Source organism: Arctopsyche grandis, chromosome 8, assembly GCF_051622035.1.
Source record: "Arctopsyche grandis isolate Sample6627 chromosome 8, ASM5162203v2, whole genome shotgun sequence".
In the NCBI taxonomy this organism is placed as follows: Eukaryota; Metazoa; Arthropoda; class Insecta; order Trichoptera; family Hydropsychidae; genus Arctopsyche; species Arctopsyche grandis.
The window spans coordinates 9,074,839-9,089,626 of NC_135362.1; the positions used below are offsets into that span (position 1 = coordinate 9,074,839).

The 14,788-nt window shown below is 36.2% G+C and overlaps 2 protein-coding genes across 2 annotated transcripts; one reads left to right on the forward strand and one right to left on the reverse strand.

Moving 5' to 3' along the window:
- The first annotated feature begins 393 nt into the window (after positions 1 to 393).
- Positions 394 to 2,501, forward strand: Spase22-23 (Signal peptidase complex subunit Spase22-23). Its single transcript, XM_077437299.1, has 3 exons — positions 394 to 665; positions 1,781 to 2,047; positions 2,119 to 2,501. Exons 1-3 carry the CDS (start codon positions 523 to 525, stop codon positions 2,246 to 2,248), a joined length of 540 nt encoding a protein of 179 aa, XP_077293425.1. The 5' UTR covers positions 394 to 522; the 3' UTR covers positions 2,249 to 2,501.
- A 1-nt stretch (position 2,502) lies between these two features.
- Positions 2,503 to 13,632, reverse strand: LOC143916265 (FGFR1 oncogene partner 2 homolog). The gene is made up of 4 exons (XM_077437298.1): positions 13,368 to 13,632; positions 8,846 to 9,085; positions 4,662 to 4,787; positions 2,503 to 4,582 (listed from the first exon to the last, which is right to left on the reverse strand). Exons 1-4 carry the CDS (start codon positions 13,500 to 13,502, stop codon positions 4,460 to 4,462), a joined length of 624 nt encoding a protein of 207 aa, XP_077293424.1. The 5' UTR covers positions 13,503 to 13,632; the 3' UTR covers positions 2,503 to 4,459.
- Positions 13,633 to 14,788: the final 1,156 nt, after the last annotated feature.

The following is a 14,788-nucleotide window of genomic DNA, read 5'->3' on the forward strand; positions in this document are numbered from 1 at the left end:
ACATCACGACATCAGGTGGCTCTCGATTGATGAGAACCCCTGGCGTACGAACACAGTTAATCTGTGGTTCAGTCTGTCTGGCGCTTGTCGATCGTTTGCACCAAACCCATATATTGCTATCAGTCATAACTGAACAGAAAGCATCAGGGATACAAAAGATACTCCGTCACATTACAATTTTATGCGGCTAACGATTCAGCAAATATGAAACACAACTGTAATGTTTCCCGTATTAAAATTTTGGTAATCAATAAATATGTATATAAAATAATTCCTTATTTAAAAGTACAAAATACAAAGTTAGTTTGTAATAAAATACTCCCCGAGTTTTAAGCGAAACACGACACTAGATAATCTGAAATAAAGAGCATTCGTAATTTGGACAATGGCCGTCGAAGTGTATGTTATGTCATCACAGAAGTTGGTAGCACCGTCAGCTTGACGTGTCCCGGCCTACCGGTGACGGGTGACAGCTGCTGTGGCGGCTGCGATCTTCTCGTCCTGCTCACCTCCCCTGTCGAGATGTACTCCGTACTGACGCGCGGAAATGCCGTGTTGGCGTACACGCTCAGCGTGCTCGCCTGCCTCACCTTCTGCTGCTTCATCTCCACAGTCTTCATCGACTATCGCACAGACGCCACCATGAACACAGTCAAAGTTGTCGTGTGAGAACCGACCCACATTCTTTACACACCACCAACTCACATCCCCAACCTTTCAAAACCACCCATGGCTCAACTCCTTCAATTTCAATTGCAAAGTTTACTGTCATCCGCATAAACTTAACCTCTACGCCCCAATGCACAATGCCAAGTGTACAACATACAAAAATATTTGCTCAATACTTTTTGTATATGTTTCAGTCCAAGTGTGCCTTCACAAATACTAGTATGTTCATACATGAACCGATCGTTTGCCTCACCCTCCATTCTGTCTTCTAAATATGCGTACCCGAGATTGAAATGTTTAAAAAAAATCACCGGAGTCATTTAGGCCGCCATTTTTTTTTTTTAATACTTGACGGTGTTTTGCCGTTTACTTTAGAGCATTCTAATTCTTCAATGCGCAATCTATTTAGTGATCTCTACCTGTTTAGAGCTACGTATACTTACCCGGCAGCAAAACATTAGTTCTTTTTTACTGTTGGCACTTCTATAGTCCATGTATGAACAAACTAACATAGCGAACACTTGTACTGTAACATACAATAATATTTGCTCTATACTTTTTGTATATGTTTCAGTCCTACACAAATACTAGTATGTTCATACATGAACTGATCATTTGCCTCATCCTCCATTCTGTCTTCTATATATGCATACCTGGGATTGAAATGTTGGAAATGAGTTATAAGGCGAAGTCATTTAGGCCGCCATTTTTTTTTATACTTGACGGTGTTTGAACATTTACTTTAGAGCATTCTCATTCTTCAATGCCCAATATAATTAGTGATCTAGCCCTGTTAAGGGCTACGTATGCTTGCTCGGCAGCAAAACTTGTTCCTTTTTACTGTTAGCACTTATATAGATCATATATGAACAAACTAGAATGCTCATGAATGAACCTAAGCAAACACTTGGACTGTAACATATATAATATTCAATGAAAACAATGTGACATTCATGTCTGTAAAACAATAGGTTTCTAACGAAATTTCTACCTTTCATCAAACCAAATTTGTTATAGATTAATTAAGGCTGTATTGAAATAGTTATAGCACATTTCTGTATATCAGATGATTTCAGTGTTTATTATAAAGAATTTTCTTTTAAAATTTCAGAAAAAACGTTCCAGATTACGGCGCTTCCAGAGAGATGAACGATTTAGGTTTCCTCACATTCGATCTGAAGACTGATTTGTCACACTTGTTCAACTGGAACGTGAAACAACTGTTCCTGTACTTAACCGCAGAATACATGACCGAAAAGAACGAACTGAATCAAGTCGTGCTCTGGGACAAGATTATACTGAGAGGCGAGAACGCTCTGTTAGACTTTAAGAATATGAACACCAAATATTATTTCTGGGACGACGGCAACGGTCTCAAGTGAGTTTCCAATCAGCTTCATCGGTTATATTTCAACAGGACATATTTAATGTGATGTTTATATTTTCCAGGGCGCACAAAAACGTCACATTGAGCCTGTCGTGGAACATAATCCCGAATGCTGGATTGTTACCTAGTGTATTCGCACACGGTCAACACTCGTTCCGTTTCCCGAACGAGTACACGCATTCGAGGGTCTGATGAAGGAAGTAGTTTTAATTTGTGATTTATCGGTTGTTATTTATGCGAAGTAAATATTTTAATGTGCATTTCGTTACGGACTCGTTTACACCATCGTCATCTCTTGCTCAGATGCTGCACTACTTCTCGGTAGCAGTGGAATATTTTTGGTTTAAACCAACCTATGTATTATGATCTTGTGAACAAACTGATATTTTGAAAAAAAAAAACCGGAGCATTTTCATTTCATAAATAAATAAAAACAATTTGTACAAAAACTTGACGCATTTTGAATTATCCCTGTATATATTTTATTGATATGCAACAATAACGTGCAAGTGAAACAAAATTGCTAGAATGAGTGACATATATTTATACATAAAAAGTACAATTACATTAACAACTTATTACATAAACAGAATAGCAAGTATCAAATTTTTTCATCGGATAAACAATTTACAGAACAAAACTGATGCGACTGATCTACTTGAGGTATATATATATATATAATGTTACACGTTTACGGGTAAACAATTTTCATCTTCGTTTATCACAATTATTTAAACTTTTATAAAATGTTTCAACCGTGATCTGAAAGATAATTTGCGTTCGGATTTGTTTCAATCAAAACCTGACAGGTTTACTTTTTGTTAGAGAGCAAACACTTACAAATACACTAAAGTTAGGAAGTCTTACTCTTCAAATTTATTATGATATACATACATTTGCGAAAATATCCATCTCATCAACAATTGTACTGAACGTATCAAATTCCGGCATAACTAAAATTCACATGTGTAGACGAACGCAACGAAGCGGTAGCAAAATTTCACTGCAGCAACAACACAACATATTAGCAATACAAGTATACAATATTCTCAAAATCCAGTTGAATTCCAAACTCAATAACATGCCTGCCGTACGAATTGAACAACTTATGCAAAAAGTGCAAAGATTGACATGTTAAATACTAAGTATTGAATAACTATAATTTAAACCAGAGTACTGCATGATTATAAAGTTTGGTCCAGTTTCTTTACCCTCCAGATAATTCTTATAATGCTGATAAATCTCCCATTTACAAATTACATATTCACTATGTCAGTTGGTATATCACTAGTAACTTACGACATAATAATTTTATATTTATATAAACACAGGTTTATCTTTCACAATTTTTTTTAACATTTTAGGCCTAGTCCCTAGTTAAAGTTACGGTTTCTGTACCAGACTACGTTACGAAACAAAGATTTACACTCTATCACCGACTCATGCAATAATACTATTTATATATTTATGTACTTATTGATAAATCGCAGTAATCAAGGAAGTATTGAATATTTCAGTGATATTTCTCTATTTTTAAATTTGTCCAATTATATACTTATTAACTTGACTAAGTTTTATTGCGAAATATTACATAGATATATAGTGTACGCTTAAATTTCACATCCTTATATCGTAAATGTATATGACTTAGTCTACCAAAAGTATGCAAATAGTGCCCAGCACCATTCCTTCATTGCTATGTTAAGTGAAAATTATTATAACACATTCGATCGGCGACCGAAAAACCATTGTAAGCACTATTCACGTAAAACTAAAATTAAAAAGCATACTAAATAGAATACGCAACGATAGACGACAAAAATAAAAGAAACTCATTCAATATTGCATATTACATTTTTTTTTTGTCACAGAATCTTAAACGTATATAAAAAAAGTATAGTTAGCTACTGAAAAATATTCGACACGAACAAGCATTAAGTGTATTGAGACAATTATGCTATGTAATCACTATAATATGTAGTTAAAAATACCAATGAACGAAACGATGCCATCAAAAATACTCGAAAAAAAAGGAAAATGTATTTACAAGTCACTACGTTCTTACATATTAAACCATTATTGCAACATTCATTGATGTCGAGTATTGCAGGTTGTGTTATATTAAAAAAAAAAACCAACAGACAAGTTAGGGACATCGATTTGAAATAGTTTGATTGTCCAATCTTTAAGATTTCACAAAGCAAGTAAATATTGCAAAAGTATATTATATTATATATGTATATGTATATAAATTAACATATGTGTGTGTTTCAAGAATCGACAGTTTCAAAAGAAAGCTAAGACATCAATCTATAAGAAACAAGATTAGCTAGAGCAAAGAAACGCATTGAGACAGACGAGAGCACCCTAGAGCTGACACGAGCCCGATGGGTTGTGTTTGCGTCACGTGCTCGTGCCGGCGACTGCGTCAGTCTGAACGTCTTTGTCCTGGGTGGGAATAGTCGGATTCAGCAACTCGCCACCCGTGCCGTATTTGCGTGACAGCTCCAGCATTTCTCTAAGACCCTGCAAAAAAAGAGAGATAATAATTTTTTTTAAATAGTTCAACTTTCTACGTCCGAATAAAAAAAGACATATTTATGACCTTATTCTCCAGAACGAGACGAGACAACAACTCTTTTTCTTTCGGTGCGTTTTCATCGTCTATGTAAGCGGCACGGTGCATCACTGACGCCATCTCGTTGATTTTATCTGCTTGCTGTTGTATTACCTGAAATTTAATTAAGGATAAGAATAAAATATAACCAATATACAGTGTATGTTAGAACAATACGTCAACAAGCTTTTTACTAGCTTCACACTTATTAGTTCGGTGACATTCCTGACATGCAAAAAATTGTCATCTGATTTTTGAACCACTTCTACTCTTCCAATTGCTTAGATATCTTACCGACATATGGGGTTAGAGTTTAATCATTAACCAACTCATTAAAAATTACATCGAAATCTTGTATCAGATTGAATGGACGACAGCCAGCTATCCAAACACGTCTTTCTACCACCCCTTCACAACTAACAGGCTCAACATTTGTTACTTTTTTCACTCGCATTTACTCTCATCTCATATAAACTTAATGTTAGCTTTTATACTTTCTCACATACGTTTTCAATTCACTTAAAGTAATTTATTGGTGATATTCGTGGCCCAACTATCGAAATGTTTGGGCTAAACATAACCTATACGTAGCTGTCACTTGGCGCAAAGAGTGAGGCAGAGAGATGTTCTGGAGCATCCATACTCCTCACTGGAAGACCAATGGAGGTCGTGATCCTTAGAAATGAGGTTATCGACAAGAATATATTTAGAATTAAGACTCTTTGCTGCCGGGCAAGCTTACGGTGACATTAACAGAGTGAAATTACTAAATGCACTGAGCATTGAAGAATTAGACATGAAATGCAAAGGAGGTATGTAAAAATACAAATTTCTGGAACTTTAAAAAGCATAAAATAAAATAATTAATGTAAAAAAAACTTTTTAGTAGTGTTAATTTTAGATAGTTTTGCACATGAAAAATAAACGCTAGTACGCCTAATCTATACCGACACAATCTTTGACAAAGCTCACCCCCTGGAGTATTTTATCCTTGCATTGACATAGGTTTGATCGATAGTGTTGAAGAAATGTAGTAGGAACTTAATACGGATTCGTAATGACATGTAGATACGCCTGAAGAAGCTGGTAACCACGAGTACGTCCATTCCGTACGATTCAGTCTGTTATTTCCATTAGTTAGATGCGCATTCCATGGACCACGAGACGCACGAACATCTCCATCCTCAAAGAGCTGGAAGTTTCAGAGAGAGACACTCCACAACACGTAGAAAAGGGAATCTTTTCTACTTTGGCCAAATTGCAAGAAGAGTTGAGAGTCTAGAAAGGCTGGTATTCACCAGAATACTAGAGGGAAGGCGAGCGAGAGGACAGTCTCCCATAAGATGGTCAGACCAAATTAAAGAACTGACAGGATCGTTCCTAAACGATGCTTTCAACATGGCATCAGTACCGAAGGAGTGGAGGCAGATCAGTCCAACAGATTCCAGAAGATATAGATAACCACGACGCTCAGCATTGAGCAAACGAGAAAGATGAAGAAGCATTGCCATCATCTTCACGTTACGAAACACTCTTCGACACTAAATTATTAACATTCTTACTTTATCCATAAGTATATAAAAAGTAGAAGGGAAAAACGGTGTAAAGGGAAAGTAAAAGGCAAACGGTGGCTTGAGAGAAAGAGGCTATCTTGGCTCCGGAATATCAGATCATGGATATCGAAAATTGTTTCGGCGTGCCCAAGATAGTCCCATAGTAGTCGGCTACTTCCGAATACAGATTTCGCACGAAAGGAAGATGATATAAAAAGTATCAACAGTACTGTGAAAATTCAAGATTACTCAGTATTAATCACTGAACATGTTTTCATGATTGTTTTTTAGATATTATATAATGGCTTTTATGTATATGTTACAATCCAAGTGTACATTTCGTTCGTTCGTGAGCATACTAGTTAGTTCATACACGAACCAATCTGGCCAGTTATACTGGACACAAAATTGACAAACGAACTACATAGTTTGTTCACGAACAAACTGAAACAAACTGGCGTAAGTTAAATATTCTCAATCGTTCGTCCCATCTTCAGCGTATGTATGCTTACCCTGAGTTGTTACAACATTTTAATAAGGCGAAGTAAGAAGAGGTGTGTAAAAACTAGCGGAAACAGGAATTATAGCAAAGTTGTGATGTGGTTTCCATAGCATTTCCCTTATAAATACTAGACGTTTTGACAGCTAAAAGTTTCATGCAACACCTGGTGAGTCTATTTGAAGATCAAACCAATAGTTTGTATATATGAAAAAACTAGAATGTTCATGAACAAACGAAATGCACACTTGGACCGACATATACATATACGAAAAGTGATCACACATCTATTGAGATTAGATTTATCATTACAATATTTGATAATGTAATAAAAAATAGTTGCAGATACAAATATTAGCTGTCAAATATCAACAGCCAGAGCCTGGCAAGCAGCCGACTCAATGCAGCATTTAAATCTGCCTGTTCTCTACTGCCAAGTATCGCATTGGAGGGGATTGGTACAAACATTGAGTTTTAAGTTCGAATTTATTATATACCAAATTTAACCCAAGCAAAACTGGGCACGTTTTGTTGCCAGCATTCAGCCCAATTACTCTCAAGTAATCGAATGGTGTGATTCGTGCTTTTTTCTGCATTTCTTTCGTGCATTTCTTCTGACAAGAGAATTTTATGACACTAGAGATTTCAACTTATAATAGCTCTACACAAGAGCATTGGAGAAGAAGACCAATTGTATTTCATCGATTTTGTAGAACCAGAACTATACAAAGACTGGTCTGAAAGCACAACTACAATATATAAAAAAAATTCGGACCAATCCATGACTTTATCCATGTATTTGAGGAATATAAGGAGTATAAAACACAAAATTCGATAATGAAACATACACGTTCAAACATGCCAGCTATGAGAGCATTTTTTTTATTGATTATAATTTTTTTATTACTTAACATCACTATAAATATTATAAACATAAAATATCGAGAAGATAGAATATTTTAAACGGTCAAAATAAAATATTGTTTTAAAAAATTGCTATTTGCAATTCCAGCCAAAACCTTACTAACTGTAAGTTAGTACATAAAGAATATAAATATAAATTTTCAGTTTGATACATTCAGTGGGTGTGGAAAAATCGTGTGGACACGACATTTTTGACTTTTCGAAGAGGAAAATATCCTACTTCTGATTGATTAAATTTAATGATTTATTTTATTATTTTCATCACATTGATACAAGAATTATGATTGAATTTTCTTGTGAAGACCACACATATCTAAAAGGTCGAAAAAAATAGTGGAAGAAGAATCAAACAAGAGTAAACTGCCACTTCCAGACGACGGATCTTCACTAAATTTTATATATATAACTTGGTATTAAGCGTAAACTTCCACCTAGATATGAAACTTCAGTTAAATAAATCAAGAGATTCCTGAGCAAAACATAAAAAAACCTCGATTCTCTAGAGTAAAAGTACTACATACTTCCAGTTGAGGTAAAAATATTAAGGTGTTACGTACACCGCCGAGTAAGTGCAATCGGATTAGGCCGTTATAATTGGTTTCAAGGAGTATCTCCAGTCTAAGTGCAAGTAGGCTAAACAATGGCCACCGAAGTGACCGATAGCTCGGGACTGAGTGTCGTGGGAATACATATCCGGGTACATGCCTAAACAATAGAGAAGTAACCGGACGTCGAAGATACCCTGAGCGACCTATCCGTTATAAGGCGGCACTTAGGCGATATCAAGACATTCCGGACGGAGCACTGCCAGTGCGTGTATTTCCTTAATCACCAACAAATGCTGTGATACGACTGTTGGCCTTTTACTTGGATCCTCCACCCACCCCTACGCAACAAAGGTATAAAATTTATAATTTCTATTACATGTAAAAAAAACTTCATTCTGATTCGTTGAGAGGTTCGGGAGATAATTGAATCCAAAAACTTAAAAAAAAAAAGAGTAAAGGAGGTACTACAGATATTTCCGGTCACATTTTTCTAGAACATGAAAATGTAATCAATGATGATCGATTCCAAGTTTGCATCAGTCAAAATCTCAAGTTCGAATTCTCGCATGATCACAAAACTGAACTTATTGTTACAACGTACATACATAGATAAAGTAAAAATAAGCAAAAAAAATAAATAATACAAACCTCCTGTTGCCGTCTGTTTATAATGCCTTGAAAATCAATTCGAGAGTTCCAAATCTGCCACTGGACGTGTTGCCTATATTTGCTCATGATATATTCTAAAGCCTTCCGATGTTCGTCCAATGCGATCTGCAACCGTTGATTCTCCTGCTGCATCTCCCGCAGCTCTCTACTGTTCGAGATGAGAACCGAATGCGGCTGCCTCGACGCCACCTCGTTCAACGCTTGAATATCTTCCTGATACTGAAACACCAAAAGTCCAATCAGAAACGGAGAACCCCAACTAAAGAGCATAACAAACACCATACCATTTCAACGACAGTAAAACCGACTGCCTCGTCACGAATCCGTCTACAATATGTATTGGAAATATCAAATTTCTAAATAACAAAAAAACCCGACTGTGCAATAAAGCCCCAATTTCAATGGCAAGTAGTACGCGCCTATCTATATAACAGATGTTGCACAAAATTGATACGCGATTAAATACAGACTATTAAATTTCACCCGCGTATCATAACTGTACAGTTCTACATAATATAACGTGACTTGAAACGTAGTCTATTTATGTATATTTTAATGGAATCAAATATTACGAAATCGAATACATAAAAATGCATCATAAGTGATTAGTATGCGTTCCCACAACGTGTTACACATCACGTAGAGCGTTTACAAAATCAATTGCGTAAATTGTTTCATTAGAAATTTCTATGCAGAGTTGGATAACAACGTTTACTACAACAAATAGCACCCACTGATTAAATATGTATGTTTAAGCATTGACGTAAAGCTGGTAAGCATACGTTGTATAGTCTTTCTTAACCCATTGAATGCTGACAAGTCCACGGGCCTGAAATATGCCTATCGGCGTAGTTTTTTAGGTACGTAAAAAATAAACTAGAATACTACCTGCTAATAAGCCTTTCCAGGTTGCATTGAGAAAAAAATTAATTGAACGTGTCAATGTTTATAAATACTGGTTTACACCGGAATTACTGAATGTATAACCATAGCAGAATTATCCGATAGAAATCCCAAACTGCCAAGTATTTTAGATTGTGACTATTATATTTTAACAACAATGAAGATGGAACTATTTTTGGAAAAATACATTCATTAACCCTATGAATGCTGACCGGCGTTTTGCCAACAAGTCCATGGGCCTGAAAAACGCCGATAGTCGTTCTATTTTGAGCATGTACAAAGTAAACAAGAATACTGCCCGCTAAGCCTTTCCAGGTAGCATTGAGGAAAAAATGCATTGAACGTGTCAATGTTTATAAAGACTGGAATTTCTGAATTTATAACCATAGCAGAAGTACCCGATGGAAATCGCTAGCACCCGAGTATTTCAGATTGTGGCTTGGCATTTAGATTGTGACTATTATATTTTAACAACAATGAAGAAGATGGAACTAGTTTTGGATAAATACATCCATTAATAGACTTGTTTTGTTTATTTTATATCGTTGCAAGATATATTAGAGAGTCTAAACACACCTTTACACAATTCGAAACCCTCGATGGTAGTTATCTAGGGGTTTGTTTGGATTAGCTACAATTTTTATACCTGCTTTCTATTGGATTTTTAAATAATTCTAGTTGGCGAAATTTTCAGCGTGGTGGGCGTTCAATAGAAAATATGTCAGCACTCAAAGGGTTAAAGGAACTAACCTTATGAATGATTTTTTGATATTTGCAACTTCATGCATCATATCTTAAGCCTATCGTTACTGATTAAATTTTATGAAAATATCAAAAAATACCAAATACCAAAAAAATTATTCATGGTTGTTATCTTCACTAAGCAAACCATGTATGAGTAATAAAAATGAAAAATTGTAATGTTAGAAATTGGATGTTGGGAACATTGCTTTTGAATGAACTTTTCAACTACTTCATTTCGTCGTTTGATCACAACTTTAAGCTTTGGACTGCCATGTATTAAAATGATTCTCTCAAGGTAAAGGTGTACATTAGTAAAAGGTAAGGTGACCATTCGTACTGATTTTACTACGATAGTACTGTTTTTTTGGGTATCTGTCCTGGTAAAAAAAACCAGTACACTTTTTTATGTAATAGATGGATAAATATACAAATTCTTCGGCGAAAATGATGTCTCCTACATAAATATTGGCAACCTATTCAAATAGTCAGCAGTATGACTCGGTGGTTGCATTTATGTTTAGCACCAAGAGATTACTGGGTTCAATCCCATGCTAATCTTAAATACTGCTGCTTAAACTTGGACATTTGTGACTTCAAGTCGATCGTTTCTTATCAGAGTTTGCTAATTTATCAGATTTTCACTGTTGAAACGGTTCCTCAAATTGGCAAAAATCATCCTACCTGCTGTCACAAATATCTGAATTTGATTCAAGTACAATATGTAAATTTATGTACAAGATGTCTAAATCTTAATTAATGAATTACTACAAATCTCAATGGAGTAATTCATTAATTAAGTGTAAATTCCGTGTTCTTCAGCCTCTCAAAATACAGTGATTCATTTACTTAGTTGCTTATTATTTATTTATTTACTCAAAATACAGCGATTTATGTAATAAAAATGCTGCAATATTTGTAATCAGTTGTTTATGAAATTCCATTGGGTTCCGTCAAGCCTTCCTGGTATATACATATCTACGTAAAAATAAAATGTTTCAATTTTTCAGGAACAAATGCATCAGCCGACGGATTTTTCACTTTGATGAACAATATATAGTCCAGTGATGAAACGAGATTGAATGTTGAAACCTTTAAATCAGCGGTTCTTAACCTCGTTGGAGGTACTGAACCACAACAGTTTCATATGCGCATTCACCGAACCCTTCTTAATTGGCACCCGAATTTCCATTGGTCTTGACCTCCGCCGAACCCCCGAGACTGACTCACCAAACCCCTGGGGTTCGATCGAACCCAGGTCAAGAAGCACTGCTTTAGCCCTTTGAGGAGTACGACCGTACTCGTACGGTTTGACACGTTCAATCACTCAAAATACTCTACCTCCCTCATTGTTCGACATATTTGCATCTCGTTTTTTTTCAAGTGTTGCTGAGGTTTCTCTTTCACTCTTGTGTATATATATTTTTGTATTCGAATAAAGAAACCAAATTTAACGAGGCGTGAAAGCCAGTTAAATTTTTATGACTGAACATGATGACAATTTTTTTTCTAAAGTAATATTTTCCACATGTAAAAACTATAAAATATGTTCCGAACGAATAACATTGAAACGTCTGACTAAATTTATTTCATTTGACCCTCATAAAAACAATTTAGCGTGAAATTATAGATTTATTTTCGAGAGAATTTGGTCCGGGATGCAAGGCAAGGCAAAGCCGCCGCCACCGGGCAATAAATCAATCATATAATCGAGCGAAATATGTCAACTTTAAAACTTCCCACAAAATAAGAGTGTTCGCTCGGATTTTTCAAGTCAGTTGATTCCGAAAAAAAAAACTCACTCCTGAGACGTTTCTGGTGTTCAAATTAACTCACTACTCAAAAGGTTAAATGTTCCCTTAGTATATTTATTTATTTATATTTATTTATTTAAAGTTTGGACCGTTGTAGCATTACAGGAATTCCTAATGCGCCACAATGGTCAAAAATATAACAGAAAAGACAAGAAACAAAATAATAAATTAGACATAACAAAAACAAAACATATATATACACAAACAACTAAAAATAATAATTATTATTATTATATATCGTTTATCGTCTTGAATGTTTACAAGGTTTTTGTATTTCGTAATATTCTTTCTCGATTATGATTTTCAAGTTATGAATTCCATAATAATTTATAATTAATAATTTATTATAATTTATAATTTATAGTATAATTTTAACCAGTCTTGAATTTGAATTATTTTTTCATAAATGTGCGTCCATGATTCATTAATCTTCGTTTGAATAGTTGAAATGTTTAGGAATGTAAAAAGGGAAAGGTTTGAATTAATCTGAAACAAACAGCAACGGTGAATCAAAGTTATGTATACAAACAGCAGCACTAAAAATAACCTAGAACGGTAGCCGTTGGGAAAGAAGATAAATACAATATAAATAAATAAATATACAGACGTCGTATCGCTAATTGAATTATATGCATTAGTATTGCAGCATTCTGTTTATATAATATAAATAAACAATGGATGCGATTGTATAATTGATCATGGTGATGTATGGCAATTGGCAAGGAACACATGGAGCGATCGGTCACGGTCGTATAACGCGGCATCGTAGGTCCTATCGATTTTGCAGGTTATGTCAAACGTATCTGAAATAAAATGGAGGGTTGGCAGCAACATCGGACTCGGATTGCTGTCGGTCAGCTGATCGTCGAGACGGGGGGAACTGGGAGCAGGGGGGTGGGGGTGGGGGTGGGGGCGCAGCGCAGCGCCTGGGCCGGGCCCCGCCGAGTCAAACGTCAGTGACAGCTGGAAGGGGGCGAGGCGCGGGAGGAGGGTGGGGGAGGGGTAGGGGGAGGGGTGGCGTTGGGGGATTGGTGGTAACGTACGTGTTTCATGGCTTCGATGCGGCGGTTGATGGCGTGCGTGTGGGAGAGCAGGGCGTCGGCGGCCGTCTCGCGCTCCTTCAGCCGCCCGGCCAGCCGCTTCGCGTCCAGGATTATCTGGTGGATCGACACGGACATCGCACCACCACACCACACCGCGACGCGCACCCGCCGACACACCACTAAGGCCAACACTAACACACACACTAGCTCGCGCACGACACACTGTCGCCACTCGACACTGTCGTGGCGCCAATGCGCTCGATTCGAGTGTATTTCGTATTATCGAGGTTTTTCTCTTCGATATAATATGACATATTTCGTCGGTTCGGTGATTACTAGTCAAATGTGAGCCAGTGGAATGGTGGAATCCATCTAAAATTATATCCACCATTTTTCATGTATTCTTATGACGTTTCTGTAGAATTAAAGCAATGATGTAACGCGACGTGTCCCTTCAGTTGGTAGCGGTAGTAATACTTAGTGTGTCACCCGTGACTTTACCGCGCCAACGAGCCTGCTCATCTCATGCTGCGTACGGACCAAACCAACGACGATTTTGGTCCAACGATTTAACCAGCAGGATAAAACCAGTAGCGTACAAAATATCGAAATAAAAATTAAATTTAAAAATTGAAATTAAATATCAAAATTAAAAATATTATTATTATATTAAAATTAAATTCAAATATCAAAATAAAATTATTATCAATATTGTTACGTACGCCGTGGATTGAGCGAATTGTACTTAGACCAACGGATATCTGTTATCGGTTAACTAAATGCATGCACTTACTTCCAAAGCTTATATCTGGACTCTAAGTGCATTTAGGCTAAACAATGACCGATATTAGTTATTTCTCAGAATCGGTACGGGGAGACCCAATATCGGGGAAATACATATCCGAATACGTGACTATACAAGAGGTAAACAGATTAGGCGTCCTGAGAGATCTACCCTTTATAAGGCGGTACGTAGGCGATATCAGGTCATTCTGGACGGAGCAGTGACAGTGTGTGTAACTCCTTAATCATCAATAAATGCTGTGAAACGACTGTTGGCCTTTTACTTGGATCCTCCACCCACCCCTACGCAACAATATGTTAAAATTAAAATTAAATATTGAAAGTTAAAACAGAACATGCCCAATTTAAATAAATTTTCGAGATTGACCTAAAATTAGATCATCAACAATCACATACAGGTAATCTTCGACTTTTGTTTGTCGAAGATTTTTTGACGTAGATACGCACTAAGATCGAAAAAAAAATCAAAGAATTATTATTTTTACTTCCCCGTAATGCGCAGTTACTGAGAATATATCATGTGTTAGTATAGGTGACCGAGTGATGGTTTCAACCCGACACGTTGTCGGTTTATCAAAGGAAATTTTTTTGTCTTCAATTGTTTCTCTCGTCGAAAT